At 38.2% G+C, this 16,805-nt stretch overlaps 1 protein-coding gene across 1 annotated transcript; it reads left to right on the top strand.

The window, feature by feature from the left end:
* The first annotated feature begins 1,266 nt into the window (after positions 1 to 1,266).
* Positions 1,267 to 7,950, top strand: LOC121993267 (alcohol dehydrogenase class-3). Its single transcript, XM_042547995.1, has 9 exons — positions 1,267 to 1,454; positions 1,543 to 1,679; positions 4,012 to 4,058; positions 4,129 to 4,454; positions 4,829 to 4,911; positions 5,050 to 5,125; positions 5,915 to 6,072; positions 6,317 to 6,478; positions 7,610 to 7,950. Exons 1-9 carry the CDS (start codon positions 1,421 to 1,423, stop codon positions 7,724 to 7,726), a joined length of 1,140 nt encoding a protein of 379 aa, XP_042403929.1. The 5' UTR covers positions 1,267 to 1,420; the 3' UTR covers positions 7,727 to 7,950.
* Positions 7,951 to 16,805: the final 8,855 nt, after the last annotated feature.

Below are 16,805 nucleotides of genomic sequence, written 5' to 3'. Positions count from 1 at the left end.
GACGAGGAGATGTTTGAAGAAAGACCAAGACCCATCAAGCAGAGCATGTCATCGATTAGTGAGTGAGGAGAATTCTAGAAGGACAAGATTCTCCCCAACTTCAATATTAATCTACTTTTTTGCCAAAAGTATCCTGAGCATCTGAGCTCTAAAGGCTTCACTATTCACCACTTTAAGGGAGAACACCTTCCCCACCAAACTAGAAGTGTCCCAGATTTGTCACATCCACCTATAGAACAACTAGTTCTTCCTTTTTGATGGATGAGACATTCACCAAATTAACATGCCTTACAAGTTCATTCAAATCCATAACAAACCCTACTTCTAGGGCGGTGACCTAGAAGAGAGAACCTAAGATAACACCTCTAATAAAAACCCTAATTTTGATCAAAGTTACTCCTTATTTTTGAAATACATAATATATTAGAGTATTATTTTAATATCTTATTATAAAAAGGGATTCTTTTAATTTTTGCCCATTGCATTTAATAAAATTCATTCATGAAATATATATATATATATATATATATATATATATATATATATATATATATATATATATATATATATATATATATATATATATATATATATATATATATAATTTTATGATATTGATAATATCATTTAAATTAATATAAAATTTTAACCGGGGCGACGCACAAGGAATCTTTCATGCACGGAGGTCCCTTCTCATGTGAGCACCCATGTACGCACCCACACACACCAACTAAGAGTATTCACATCAGTTATCATATTCAAAGATTTTACCCTAAATTTTGGATAGGTTAACTAAAAATCCTATGCATCATTTACCCTATCCATTCTCTAAATTTAGATTTGATGAATAGTGATTCTCTAAATTTAGGGAATGAAATCTCTACCTTAAAAATAAAATAATATTTCTTTTTAACCTCTCTCCTTTCACTCATTCCATAAATATAATAATAAAAAATAGAAGAAAGAGAAGAAAATAATAAAAAATTAAGGATGATGAAAATTTTAGGATATTTAAAGTAGTGTATAGTGAAAAATGATTATCTAAATTTAATAAAGTAGATTATTTATTTTAAATTTTAGATATAATAATAGAGAAATTGATCTGGATGCTCTAACAAAATTCTCTTTATATGTCAAATTATCATATATTTTAATATTTATTTTATATTATATCTTTTTAAAATTATAATTGAATATGGTTATCAATTTTTTTACGTCATACAATTGAATCCATTGTCGCATGAGATATAGCTGGCTATCCGTAGTTTACTGTTTTAATCAATAATAACTAACTCACCCCCAAACCCAACTCTATCCACTCCATCGAAGAGACGGAGGCGGCGCGAGATCTACTCTTCGAGCACCGACGGAACGACGCTTCTCTTTCCTTTCGTATTCCACCGCTCGATCGACAGACGCAATGACGACTCAGGGTCAGGTCATCACCTGCAAAGGTCGGTCTCGAAAACTCCATCTCTCTCTTTATCTTTTTGGCTTCGTCTGATTCGATTTGCGTGTTTTTGATGTCGGGAATGGATGTAGCTGCGGTAGCGTGGGAGGCGAACAAGCCTCTTGTCATAGAAGACGTGCAGGTAGCACCACCGCAAGCTGGTGAAGTCCGAGTCAAGATTCTCTTCGCCGCTCTTTGCCACACGGACGCTTATACTTTGAGCGGCAAGGTTTGTGCTCGATATGCTCGGCCTGGTTTACTGGATCTACCTCTTTTTTCGCCTGTTATAAGAATCATTATACGATTTGAGATTCCGCAAGCCCTTCTGTGTTAATTATTCCGTGTATCACTAAATGCCCAAACTTGATTAGAATCTGTTATCTAGGACGACAAACCAACGAATAAAGGGTTTCAGTGTCCGTGTCAGTGGTATCATATTTCAACCATGTTAGCGACTGATTAGATGCTTAGAATTTGTAAACATTTGAAGTGACTGAAACTATTAGTACACCTTTTACATGTGTCTGTTATGCCATTCAATCAATCTTGGGTAGTGCAAATGTCCCACGTTTTGGTGTTGAATCTGATGCATTTTATATTACTATGAGTAGCCCCTGCAAAGTTTAACCTCATGAACAAAAAGCACAATTATTATTATTAGTTTCATTTCTGTGATGGTTATTCTTCAATCATGATTCAACTAGTGTCGCCTGATGAAATTAGTTTGCGCTGTCTAAATGCAGAGAAATTGGAGCCAAGAAATTAACCTTTTAGGCTACTTTTGACTTTGGAAAATCACTTTTGAGTGAAAAGTGTTTTCACTCTGGAGGCTTATTTGTTCTTTTTATTCTAAAAAGCATTTTATTGTTACAAGAAAGTTGAATGATGAAGTTGTCTGGGAATAGCTTCAACTTTTTTGCAAGTACTTGATATTTTTCGAGACGTGTTTATTATGGATCATTTGAATATATTCATATTCCAGGTTAATATACTAAATCAATATACACTATAGATACATACTTTGAGATGACTTCTTTTTGGAGTCTGCCCAAATAGTTTAACTTTAATACTATAGGTGGTACTAATAACAATTTATTTATTTATTTATTTTGTTTTATTATGGACAGTAAGCATTATTTTATACAATAAATAATCTAGAACAAATGTCTATTATTAGTTACTTACATTAACATTCTAGTTAATTTCATTTAACTATAAATTAATAATTTGATAGTATACAATGACTTTCAATGTTACTGATCATGTTCTTTTTAATCATTTTCACTTCTATTGTAATTTGACTATACCTCTACCTATCACCTTAAATATCAAGTCAATATTTGCTTCAGTTTTACCAAATCCTATCAACTTTCCCATGGCTGCATCCTCACTGTTGCTTTTTTAACAATTGCAAAATCTACTCCAAATTCACACTCAATGTGGAAATGAAATGTTGGTCTTATTTGAAATGCATCGACCCATGTGGTGAGGACATTTTCCCTTTTTGAGTTGAGTTTTTTTTTTTTCTTCGGATGCTAGCATAGCAAGTAGTCAAGCTACTTATTTAAAATCCAGATCAATATCTGATCAGGCAAGGGCTATTCCTTTCGTTGGTGCTCTGATAGGAGTTTTGAAAATGGTAGTCTTGTTTGGATGTTTTGCTTACAAGAAATGCCTTATCAGGACATTTTCCCTTTCTGATATGATTTCTTATTTCTTTGGATTCTAGCAAAGCAAGTAGTCAAGCTACTCATTAAAAATCCAGATCAATATCTAATCAGGCAAGGGCTATTCCTTTTGTTGGGGCTCTGATAGGGGTTTTGAAAACGGTAGTCTTGTTTGGGTGTTTTTCTTACATTTTCCCTTTCTGATTTGAGTTCTTATTTCTTGGGATACTAGTATAGCAAGTAATCAAGTACTCGTCAAGAATCCAGATCAATATCTAACTGGCAAGGTGCTATTGTGGAGTAATGCTAAGACACTGATTGAGTAGATGGTCAGTATCTTGGTCAAGTGAGAGTTCTTGTGGAAAATGGCAGTTGAAAAATTGATGTTCCTCGACTAGAGCCTTTGTTGTCATGCCATTGGTTTGCTTAATCATCCATCAGGTTGGCATTGTTGTAATGCCAACTTGTCCAGTCAGTATGCTGCCAGTTGTATGCTAAACTCATCTTTGTTGGGCCTGAATTGGTGAGTTCTTCAAAGTTTGGAAGCATTCTTTTGAAATTATTCAATTCATCATAAGCCTGAAAATATCTCTCCATTAATTGTAGTAAAGCAGTTTCAGCATTTTATGATTTACATGCCTTAGAACATGTTGCTAGCTAGCTCATCTAATGAGGACTTTAGGCGATATTATTGAGCTTTTGAGTTCAAAATCCACCTTCACAAAAAAAAGGAACTCGAGGGCTTTCATTATATGTTTTCTTAAAAAAAAAGGAATTTACTATGTGCTGGTTGTAGATAACTCATAATTCCTATTCTTTGGACCCAATGATGTGCTGTATCTTCTTAAAATGTGGTTGTCTGAGATTTGACCTGATATCTTATTCCTGATGTAGGATCCTGAAGGCCTTTTCCCTTGTATTCTTGGTCACGAGGCTGCAGGGTATGATATCCTCATACTATTAAAACTAGCTAGTTCATTTTGGTGTTTCTTATTTCAATTGCATTTCTAGTATTGTTGAGAGTGTTGGAGAAGGGGTAACTGAAGTTCAGCCTGGAGATCATGTCATACCTTGTTACCAAGCAGAATGCAGAGAGTGCAAGTTTTGCAAATCAGGAAAAACCAACCTATGTGGTAAAGTTCGTTCAGCAACTGGTGTTGGTGTCATGTTGAATGATCGGGGAAGTCGTTTCTCTATCGATGGAAAGCCAATTTACCATTTCATGGGGACATCAACTTTCAGTCAGTATACTGTTGTACACGATGTTAGTGTTGCTAAAATTCATCCACAGGCCCCTCTTGAAAAAGTCTGCTTGCTTGGTTGTGGTGTTCCTACTGGTAATCTTTCTCTGTGTTTTATGTACCGCATGCTGCTATCGAGAATGATTATCTAGTTTTGTGTTCATAAAAGATGATTCTCTTGTTTAGAACTGGAACCCTTGGTATGCTTAGTTGTGTAGAGTTGTTTTCTGTCTTGATGTTCCTTCAGAAAAATCCTTTCTGTTTTCTTTTTTCTTAAATTCTGGATACAGTTTAAAATATTAATTATGCAAGCAAAGTCACCATCCTAATCACTGTTACTGCTTGTCTCTTTTTTTGTTCCCAACAGGCAGGATTTGATACCTTACCTGCTACTAGTAGTTTCCATTGCTCTTACAATTTGCCATTTATTTTTCGCTTTTCCCCTCATTTTTCCTCTTTTGTATTGTCAGGTCTTGGAGCTGTATGGAATACTGCAAAGGTGGAATCAGGTTCAATTGTTGCAATTTTTGGCCTTGGCACTGTTGGTCTTGCTGTAAGTTATCTTTTAAATTAATTAGTATATGATCAAATACAATTTTTAGCCTTGTCACTGTTGGCCTTCCCGTGAGTTATCTTTTAAATTAATTAGTGCATGATCAAATACCAAACAAGTGATGAATAATTTTCATAGGTTGCTGAAGGTGCAAAGACAGCAGGTGCTTCACGAATCATTGGTGTTGATATCGACAACAAAAAGTTTGATATTGGTATTTCTTTTTCCCTTACCTTACAAATATCTATTTTTATTTTTTTAAGATGTTAATTTTATTATCAAGCTTAATTATGTGTACAAGGAAAATTATACAGAATGTAATTAGATTATTTTAATTAAAGTAAAATCTTAAAAAATGATGCTTCCTTTAATTTTGTGTCTTTTCATCCCTTGGAAGAAACCCTTCATTCCTATAAATTTGTCCCTTCTCATTCTTCTCAAATTACTTAATTCACAAAGTTATGTTGACTTCCATAGAGATAATTCAACTACAGACATTATTGTGTTGGCGAGTAACAATAGTAAATTGATAATGATGCAACCATAATGGGTGCATCTATGACCTTGAAGGGGTGTACTGAGAATCTAAAGAGAATATGATTCATGTTGCCATTTGTCATTCCACCAGTTCGAGCTGTTGACTTGTCAACGAGCTGACTAATCATACCCATCATGTTGGACCAATCTCATTAATCAGGAGAAATATAACAACAAATTATGTATCGACACATTGAGTGAAATTAATGAAAAATCTTTTTATTCCATTTCACCCCACCAAATGTGACCTTTAATATATCAACTAATTAACTACCTGACTCCTATAAAAATCTTCAAAGTCATTTCAAGTTTCAGAATGAATTTCACCATAAATTTTGCTGAAAGCAATTTATTTCAAGTTTGTTGTTGGATCAACTTCATATTAATTTCTATGTACAAATTGCAATAGAGAAATTGTTGTTTCATCGTATTTTAGTTTTACTTATCCTGTCTTAACTAATTGCAGCAAAGAATTTTGGAGTCACAGAATTTGTGAACCCAAAAGACCACGATAAACCAATACAGCAAGTCATCGTTGACCTTACTGATGGTGGTGTTGATTATAGTTTTGAGTGCATTGGTAATGTCTCTATCATGAGAGCTGCCCTTGAATGCTGTCACAAAGTAAGTTGATGCTTCATTCAATTCTCCACGAATTCTTTTCTATTCCTGGTGAGATCAGTTCACTGAGGTATTTTATCCTCCAAGGGTAACCAAATAAACCTGTTGCAATAAAATAGTGCTATCTGCATTTTATTGTTTTATAATCCAGTTTCAGCTACTATTGCGAATTCCATTCCTTCATGCATTTCGGCTTTTCTTGCCTGAGGGAATCTAGTGGCCTTAATCTGTTGTGTTGACACTACAGGGTTGGGGCACATCAGTTATTGTAGGTGTTGCAGCTTCTGGTCAGGAGATAAGCACTAGGCCTTTCCAGCTCGTGACTGGACGTGTCTGGAAGGGAACTGCTTTTGGTGGCTTCAAAAGTCGTTCTCAAGTTCCTTGGCTCGTTGAGAAGTACATGAATAAGGTATCTCTCTTATACTTCCAAGTTAATATCTTTTATTCATGTAATGAAATACCAAAAATTAAAAGGAAAGTTAGTATTAGGGGATGGAATAGATAAAAAATGAAGTAGAAAATAGATATTTTTTAGTCTCCATCGTGAAATGGAATATACATGGGTAATTGTTCTTATGTTTGATTTGTAGGAAAGAAATAGGTGTTTGATCAAGATTAATTCTAAATTATTGATATACTTTGTTGGCCCTTTTGGTATGGTCCACTCGTTGAATTGTCCAATCTGTCTTGTCCACCGAATTTTCCCAGTCCACTTGGTTTGTTTGGTCCCCATGGTGAAGCCAACCTACCTTGCTTGAGTGTTGCATTCATTTCATTCAACTCATTTGGTTGATCCATATGGTCAACTCACGCTGTATGATGTGATTGTTCAACTTGACGCATCTGATAGTTCAACACTGTTCTTGCTTGGCCCGAGTTGGGCTAATTGCATTAGGCACAACTCATGACTTAAGGGTTGCATTGCCATGCACGGGCCCATGCTTGGTTGAGCCATGCCCGAGTCAACCCAAGCTTAATTGGGCACATCTATTTATTTTTCTTAAAAAATAAATAATAAAAATAAAACATAAAGAAATCTAAAAATAAGAAAAATAAAAAATCACATAAATATTCTTTATATATATATAGGTATATATATATATATATATTTATTTATTTTATTTCATTTTTATATGTTTAAGTATTTGGGCCAAGCGTGACACTCGGGCTGTGTTGGGCTTAGCACCACCTAGGACCAAGTCATGCCTGGTCCTACACAGTCCATATCTTATTGGGCCGTGCCAAGCATGACCTATGTATATATAACCATTAGGTAACAAATATGTGTTCTTTCAAGAATGGAGCAATGGCACAAATGAGAAATAGGTAGAGGAATAACTGAAAAAGGATGATTAGGAAATTGCAAGTGGAGAACTGGCATTTCAAGTTTTTGTTTTAGCGTCCATGGGAATTGACAGGCCATGAATTAATTATTTGTGTAAACCAAAAGCGACTATTTAGTGACTTATTTATCCTTCTATTTTTGACATAATATCTCAAACGAAAATAGCATCCTTAGCCTTCACTTACGCAACTGCAGGAAATCAAGGTGGATGAATATATTACACACAATATGACACTGGAGGAGATCAACGAGGGCTTTGATCTCTTGCACGAAGGTGGCTGCCTGCGTTGTGTGCTCTCTTTGCATGCATAACTCTCCACTCTGCGTTTATCTGGTAGAAGAAAATGGGTGTATTGCATCTTTCAATATATTTTCTTCCTTTCTCTCCCTTTTCATCTTTCAAGCACTGAAGAGTTAGTGACCATGACCATAAACCTGTGACTGACTCTGTTGGCTTTATCTTCTACTCAGATTTGCACTGTTTTCGCTCTGTTAATTGAATAATAATCTGAATGCTATTATGCACTTTTACTTTAGTTTTGATCTTTATGATCCCACCTTGGTATCTACTAAGCCAGTCACAATTTATTAGCAACTCGAATGTTCTTCTGTTGACCATTATTTATTGTGTAGATTTGGCATTTCAATTTGAAATTTAGATGACATAATTGACGACGGAAGCTTCATATTCAAATTGGTTCGATGTTGTGATGCCTTGTGAAATTAAACAGTTTGAACAAAACCGTCAACTGGAAAGAAAAACAAAACTGGAGTCCAATCTGATTTTGATCTTTGGGCTTGAGGCTAAGCTAGAATTTTTGCAAATGTCGGTTAAATTTATTTTCTTCGAAAATTTCCCTTGAATTTTGTAATTGTGGAAAAAACCCCCCCTAGATTTTCAATTTATTTATCAAAATGACCCTCTGTGGATGACAGCAAACAAATGTAAAAGTTGGCTAATTCTACTGAGATTTGGAAGAATTGAATGAGGATTATGGTAACAATGTGTCCGAATTCAACAAAGGGCCTTTTTAAGGTCAAAACATGTGCACATGAATGGAATTGATCATAGAGATTCGGTTTGACCATGACTTAGGGGATACATGTGAAGTATTGGATGTGATTGGCAGAGGTAGACAAGCTCTCGAAGGTTTACAAGGGTTCGGTGAAGTAACTACCAATGCAACTTCCTCAATATAAATCCATTAAATGAAAGTTCATCTTTGAGATGACATGAACTAGTGAGCTAGAAAAGTACACCAAATCTAGAGAACTCTAGATTCATTAAAAACAAAACAAGACTCTAAATGCTTGATTGCAAAAAAAAAAAAAAAAACCCAAAAGGCTTTTATATCAAGGCTCAACATCAGTTACAACAAGCGTGGTAGACCTATCTCAGTAATGTGTTTGTTGCAGGCCCAACGTTTAAATTTGGATTGACCTAAAAAAAACCTAGGTAACTGTAAGATGTAAAAAGGTTTAGCTTAACTTGTCTTCAATTTAAAAAATTTATTTGCCAATTTAGATCGACTTAGAGAGAGTTGTAGGTAGAACTATACGTGCTTGGTCAACCTATCTATTCCTATCTCAGATCACCGATGAACAAGTCACTAGTGAATTGACATCGATGTTGACTTTGTCGTCATCCACTTTGGCATAGCGAGGATTGGTGGGGTCTTTGACAGAAACTGAGAAGAGAGCACTAGAAAGAGAGGGTTAGAATGATGGCTTAGGGATCCCAACACAGTCACTCCGACACTCAAGTCTTCAGCGGAGCAGGAAAGAAGGGGAAGATGAATACTAGTCGGAGTGAGCTACCTTTTATAGGCTTGTAGCTATGCTCTCGGTATCCCAAGATCCACGTTGGTGTTACCCACGCTCCCTGAAATAAATGACCACATTATCCATCTTTCTTAGATTAAACGATCAACGTTTCCCACATTCTCAGGGAGCAACGACTACGTTGTTTGTATCTTTGGCGAGCGACATGACCTTAATTGCCAACAGTAGGGTGTACTGCTTCAATTAGTGGGGTGATTTAGAATCAAGATCATTGTGGAGCTAGGTTGCTTAGAGTTTGCATAGAGTCAGGGTTGATTGGAGTCGAGGTTGCATGGTGTCGAGATCATCGTGGAGCCGGGGTTGCTTGGAGTCGAGGCTGCATAGAGTTGAGATCATCGTGGATCTTAGGTTTCTTGGAGTTGGAGCCACATGGAGTCATAGTTGATTTTAACCGCCACATCAGCAGGACTATTGACCTCCTTAACTATATGACATTCTATGATTACCTTCCGCATTACTAGTCTCCTCTTTAAGTTTAGTCGAAGGGATGGGAGTTCGATTGATTGGACTATTACGTAGTCGAGTATATTGACTATCTCTAACCTGACTGTAATAGCCATGTGGCAAATTCCAAGCGTGTTCCAAAAGACATGTTGCATTAAATGCTGCCACGCTTAATAAGCACAAGCAATGCATAATCTACATCAGTCATCGGGCCTAGAGTATGCCAACATGTCTCCAAGGATACGTCTCATTAAGGTGATGTGACCTTCTACAGAGAAAGCGAGGCATCATCTGAATCGTAATGATTTACTCAAATTTGGCTAGATCCATGTGCTTGATCGAATGGTTGAAGGCTTATCCCGCTCTTGTGATTGCAGAGATCAATGATCAGGGTTGAACGAGCACGAGTATATTAGGTTAAAGAAGGATGTCATTGCCCTTATCGTGTAACACTTCTTTCTACATCCGCCGCTTGCATTTCCTTCATCTCCAAGCGCTCCAGCTTCCATTTTGCCATAAGTTACCTTATTCATTGTCGTCACCTTTTGTTCTAATCAACTAGTGAGTGTCGGTCCTATTGTTATAGTCTCTGCAACTCGGTATTGTGACTCTCGATGGTTGTAGAGTCTTTGTCTACTCTCTAGTATAGGTCATCAAGTCAAGTTTCACCAACCGTGAGCTAGATTGAATAAGGACAACTTATAGGATCCCGACTGATCATCGTGTAATGCTTCTAAATGGTAACGGCCGCCTGGACCATTCACCCCTTGTTTTGTGACCCTTTCTAGTAGTCACTTGTTGAGCATGCTACACTTTCCCATTTCAGCTTTCTTCACTGAAGTGTTATGATATTTTCGCATTCCTTTGTCTCAATTGAGTCCAAATTCTTTCTGAATCTTAACAGGTGTAGTCATCATTTTTCGACTATATCAGATTCCCCTATCCTCTAATCTTTTATTTATTTACCTGAAGAAAATGGAGGACAAGGTATTCTTTTTTTTTTGTCGAGAGCCGGGCTTAGTTTCTTGAAGAACTTCCCATCTTTGCACAAGGGGTGGAAGTCCAATTTTTTCTTTGTGAAATCCCCGAATCCTATGTCTTGGTCGACTCAGTGGAAACTCAAATTACTCGTGGCTCCCACCTTGAAAAATTATTATTTGTAGTGGGACTACTTTAGTGCATCTAAGAAGCTGCAAGATCTGAAGTTCAACAATAACCTTCTACTCGAGGAAGGGTTACTTCATAGTTTTGATTGAGTCCCATTCCAACTTCGTTGATAGTTTTATTCGGTAAGGCTTTTCACTCATACCAACTTTGATATCCAATTGAATGCTTATTGACTTATGCAACTACTACCATGTTGAAGGCTTCGATAAACAAAGTGGTCAAGATGACTGAGGCTGAATTAGAGGTGCGCGACACAGCAATTGTCGACTTGACTTTGGATGAGGTAGTGCCTGAGGTGGGGACATCGCTGGCTCCGCCCGTGGCTCCTATAGAAGTTACCTCCATGTATCCACTAGAGAACCGACTTCACCTTGGGAATCAAGAACACTTTCAGCTCTTCTCTTGGAGGCTGCAGAGCCAACTTCACCTATAGAGTCGGGAATGCCTCTGATGCTAACGAGGAAGAGCCGACACTCACCAAGAACTCCCGCTGGCCCCTCAGACCCATCATCCTTAACACAAGTTTAAATCCCGACTTCATCAGCCAAGTTGGGGAACCAACAGGCTGTGGCTAGTTCCTCTTGGCTAGGAGGCTCAGCTGTGCCTCTAAGGGTTGGGACCCCAGCTTCCCTTGTCGGGTCGGGGGCGTAAACTTTAGGGCTAGCCATTGCATTCATATCCAAGCCTTAGCTACTCGGTTGGTCAAGAGGACATCCTTGCCGAGTCCTCTCGCCCCAAGCTAGGTGAAGATATCATTCGACTGCCATAGAATTGCCTAGGAACAAGCTCCCAGAGAGAACAAGATGGATTTCACCCTCTACGATCCAATGACATGTCCTTCAGGGCCTTGGTAGAGGATCTTGTGATGAATGGAGCTAGTGTTTGGCCAACGATTCAACAAAGCTTTGCAAGGGCGTTAAAAAATACGAGCCTGAGTAGCTGAGTTAGAGGCTCAACTAGCCCATACCCCCTCCAATCAAACCCTTGTCTCATTTTGAGCAGATTTAAGCTTGGCACGGGTGGAGATTAATCAATTGAAGAAGCTAAGAGATGATATGACCTCTGCATAAGTGGAGATCAACCGATTGAGGGGGACATTGGTAGAGTAGACGACAGAGAAGTTCCAAGAAAAGCATGACCTGGACCTAGTGAAGAAGAAGATGACATATCCTTTGAAACTGAGAATAAGAAACTGAAATTGGGGAAGAAGAAGTAGTGGAAGAAGTAGGAGAGCTGAAGGTTGGATTGGAGGTACAAAATGTTGGTCCCTTTGGAGGCCGGCAAGAGAGGAGGGTGAATTGTCCTAAAAAAATAATTTCGACCTTTCTCGGATTTTCAATTAAATAAATAGCACTTGTAATTAAAATAGAGAGAGACTAAAAAAAATAGACACAAAAGAGTTACTTGGTTTGCAATAAGAGAATTGCTAATCCAAGGAAAGTGTGGCGCACTATCTGACGATCTCCTTTGGGTGGAGTAGCCTCTTTACAACGTTGATAGCACAAAAGAAAATGTAGAACTTGAAGAACTGGATTACAAGTGAGTTATCTGAACTGTGAAAATCAGTGTTATATTTATAGCACTGTTTGGGGCACCCCCAAGGGTTCCGGGCGCCCTGGGGGGATAAATCTTTATCCCCTTTCCGCACAGATCACGTTGACCGCGATCTGGATAATTATCTAGGTCCGGGCACCTGGAAGGGTTCCGGGCGCCCCGGACTGGTCCGGGCGCTCGGAATGGTTCCGGGTGCCCGGACCAAGAAAGTCAACAGAATTGACTTTTTCGGTTCGGGACCTTTGCTCCGGTTCAGCTCACCTCAGTCTGGGTCTTCCGCTCTGGCTCCGCTTGCTTGGGTGATATCGGCCATCCAGAAAAGGGCTCACCCGAACCCAACTTCTGGCCTTCTCCTTGAGCATCCTTCCTTCCCGGTTTCTCGTCCCTCAAACGTCGCGTATGTTCTTCTCATCCACCGGTGTATTCTTCCACGGCCACCTTGTCCCTCAGACACACCGAGCCCGTCGGCTCTCTCCCGTGCCGTCCTTCTTGCTAGCTGCGTCTTCCGCTCGACTTCCTGTGCTCCTAAGCTCCTGCACACTTAGACACAAGGGTTAAACCAAACAAGACCTAACTTAACTTGTTTGATCACATCAAAACACCTTAGGGTTCCAACAATCTCCCCCTTTTTGATGTGAGCAACACATGTTAAGCAAGGGTAAAACAGACATAATATAAAAACAAATAATGTTGCAAATATGTGTAAGTAAGATTTTTTAATGAAAGAAATTTTAAATACACCTCCCCATAGACTTAACATTTTTCTCCCCCTTTGATCACATAAAAAAAAATTTTGTGCAATGGAATAGGCAACTTAAAAATATTTTTCATGGTTTGAAACATATTTTTTATCCCCAACAGAAATTTTTTTTCATAAGTATTGAAGCAAAAATTTCCAAGTAGAAAAAATTTCTAAGGCAAAAATATATAAGGTAAAATAATTTCCTAACTTAAAAAAATATAAGGAAAAAATTTCTAAGGCAAAAATATATAAGGCAAAATATATAAGAAAAAATTTGTAACGAAAAGATTTCTTAACTTAAAATTTTTTTTCTAAGTTTTCGTAAACATGAATATTTTTGAAAATATTTTCTAAAACAAATTGAGTAACCCTTTAAAGTATTAAGTAATTTTAATTTTAATGTTTTTTCAGTTAGTAAATTAAACTGTTTATTTCAATACTTGGCTTCCAGGCAGTGACGAGGCACTAGACCTTTTTGGTTATTGGAACAACAATCACTTTCTTAGACAAAGCCTTATAAAGAAATTCACTGTTTAATTTTCTCGCTGAAAGCACTAAATTTAATTAACAGTTCAAGTTAGACACGACTTTGGAACCCAATATAGATTACATCCTACAGGGTTAATCAGGTATTTTCTAGGTACATAAACTTTTGATATTTTTCTAATCTAATTTTTATGAAACCTATAGTACCAGTTTAATCCTTTATAATTTCTAAAAACAGAAATATTTGAACATCCAAAATTTTTCAAGTTTTCTATTTCTTCTTTTAATTTAACATTTTCAAGTTTAATTTTATCAAAATCCTCTATCAGACAAGATTTTGCTAAAGTTCTTTTTATTTCTAAGTTTTTATTTTTTAATTTAGTATTTTCATTTTTTAATTTATACATAGACTTTACCATAGCCTTAATACCGAAATAAAGCTGATTAGGAGGTAAGAGACATACCTCACATACCTCCCCCTGTTTCGCTGCATTCATCTGAAGTTGCTCCCCCTTCATCGATGCTGGGTTCCGATATACTTTGCCCTTCATAGCTCGCCATCAGTGCTAGTCCGACATATTCTTGTACTTCGGATTCAGATGATGAAGTGTCGTCCCAAGTAGCTTTTAGATTCTTGTGCTTCTTGGGTATCTTGACTTTATCTTTCTTGAGTTCTGGGCAATCCTCTTTTAAGTGTCCTTCCTTTTGACACTAGTAGCAACGAACCTTCTTCTATTTCTTAGATTCTTCTTATTCTGCATTTCTTTAAATTTATTAGATCAAAAGAATTTTTTAAAATTCCTTACCATATACGCTTCTTGATCTTCTTCTGAGTCTAACTTGGGTTCATCCTTCTTGGTTGCATTTAGCGCCATAATCTGGTTTGATTCCTTTGTTGTCCCTGCACATCTGGTTTCATGTAATTCAAGAGTAGAAAATAATTCCTCTATAGTACTTACCTCCAGGTCCTTTGAAATGTAGTAGGCGTCGATGATTGACGTCCATTCTGGAGTTCTGGGAAAAGCGTTGAGTGTGTAGCGTATGGTGTCCCGGTTGGTTACCATTTCACCGAGATTCTCGAGTTCGGTAATTAACTCTTTTACCTTTGCATGTAGATCGGCTACTTTCTCACCTCTTTCCAGATGGATGTTCGTCAGTTTGTTCCGATCTATATCTCTCCTTGCGAGTTTGGCTTCGGATGTCTCTTCATGGAGTTCTAGGAATTTTTCCCAGAGTTCTTTGGCCGACGAGTAGCTTCCGATGCGGTTGACTTCTTGAGGCGGCAACACGCTCAGCAAGTGATATTCCGCCCGGTTGTTTGCAATGGAATCATTTTGTTCCTTCTTTATCCAAAGGCTCTCTTCTTTTTCCTCTCCATTCTGATTCGTAGGAGCTACAAAATCATATTTTATAATTAGACGAATTTCAAAATCAATTTTCAGAAATACTTCAATACGACGCTTCCAGTGTGCAAAGTCCCCCTCAAATTTTGGTGGAACGATGCTTGGTCTGGCCATTGGTTGCTTGCTTCGGTCGACGGTTAGTCCTTCTGAAGCGTCCTCGCTCTGATAACACTTGTTGGTCCCTTTGGAGGCCGACAAGAGGGGAGGGGTGAATTACTCTTAAAAAATAAATTCGACCTTTCTCAGATTTTCAACTAAATAAATAGCACTTGTAATTAAAACAGAAAGAGACTAAAAAAAAACAGACACAAAAGAGTTACTTGGTTTGCAATCAGAGGATTGCTAATCCAAGGAATGTGTGGCACACTATCTGACGATCTCCTTCGGGCGGAGTAGCCTCTTTACAATGTTGATAGCACAAAAGAAAATGTAGAACTTGAAGAACTGGATTACAAGTGAGTTATTTGAACTGTGAAAATCAGTGCTATATTTATAGCACTGTTTGGGGTGCCTGGAAGGGTTCCGAGCGCCCTGGGGGGATAAAATTTTATCCCCTTTCCACACAGATCGCGTTGACCGCGATCTGGATAATTATCCAGGTCCGGGTGCCCGGACCAAGAAAGTCAACAGAATTGACTTTTTCAGTCCGGGACCTCTGCTCCGGTTCAGCTCGCCTCGATCCGGGTCTTTCGCTCCTGCTCCGCTTGCTTGGGTGATATTGGCCATCCGGAAAAGGGCTCACCTGAACCCAACTTCTGGCCTTCTCCTCGAACAGTCTTCCTTCTCGGTTTCTCGTCCCTCGAACGTCGCGTATGTTCTTCTCATCCACCGGTGTACTCTTCCGTGGTCACCTCGTCCCTCAGACGCACCGAGCCTATCGGCTCTCTCCCGTGCCATCCTTTTTACTAGCCGCGTCTTTCGCTCGACTTCCTGTGCTCCCAAGCTCCTGCGCACTTAGACATAAGGGTTAAACCAAATATGACCTAACTTAACTTGTTTAATCACATCAAAACACCTTAGGGTTCCAACACAAAAGACTAAGTTGGAGGCAACTAAAGTGGAAGCAAAGCAGCCAAGGCCAAATTAGAGGCTAGTCTTACTAAATCGAGCCTTCTGAAGGTAGAGCTTGGAGACACCAGGAAGGAGGTTGAATCCTCCAAAGCCTTGTTGGAGGCTCGACTACGTGAGTTGGAATCTACCTGCGCCAAGATTGAGGCAACCAAAATCGAGGCTGAGGCTCTGGAGGCCTCCAAGTCCAAGCTGTTGGTGATTTAAAAAGGCCAATTAGAGAGAAAAATTGCCAAGCTCCAGGAATATCAAGTCAGGGAGGTGACCATTGGGAAATTAAGAAGAAGGCCTTCTTGTGCTCACAAAAGTTCTATCACTTGCTCGGTACTCGACTGGTCAAGATGGTCCAGTACAGTATGGAAGGAGCAGTGAAGCAACTACAAGAGAATGGAGCCTTCCCTCCGATGCGTCATCTCCTCCAATCAGCCAATAGAAGATCACAAACAACATCCCAAATGAGGACGTGACCGACATGTATTAGACATCCCTTATTGTTGTCTTTTGACCTATGATCTGACTGTAATGAATGCCATAATTTAATGGAAAAAATTATCTTGCCGGATTGCTTTCTTTTAAGCTCTATTGTCCTGTTATCTTTTAAGTCTCATTGTTCTGTTGTATTTGAGTCTCGTTGTCTCGTTGTCTCGTTTCTACGGAAGACCTTGTCCATAATTAAGTTGGAGTT

This window comes from Zingiber officinale, chromosome 6B (assembly GCF_018446385.1).
Source record: "Zingiber officinale cultivar Zhangliang chromosome 6B, Zo_v1.1, whole genome shotgun sequence".
In the NCBI taxonomy this organism is placed as follows: domain Eukaryota; kingdom Viridiplantae; phylum Streptophyta; class Magnoliopsida; order Zingiberales; family Zingiberaceae; genus Zingiber; species Zingiber officinale.
This window is presented reverse-complemented; position numbering and strand designations above follow the sequence as displayed.

Coding starts and splice junctions, on each gene's coding strand:
- LOC121993267 (XM_042547995.1), top strand. CDS start 1,421: ATGACGACTCAGGGTCAGGTCATCACCTGCAAAG. Junction 1,680..4,011: donor CTTATACTTTGAGCGGCAAG/GTTTGTGCTCGA, acceptor TTCCTGATGTAG/GATCCTGAAGGCCTTTTCCC. Junction 4,059..4,128: donor CTTGGTCACGAGGCTGCAGG/GTATGATATCCT, acceptor TTGCATTTCTAG/TATTGTTGAGAGTGTTGGAG.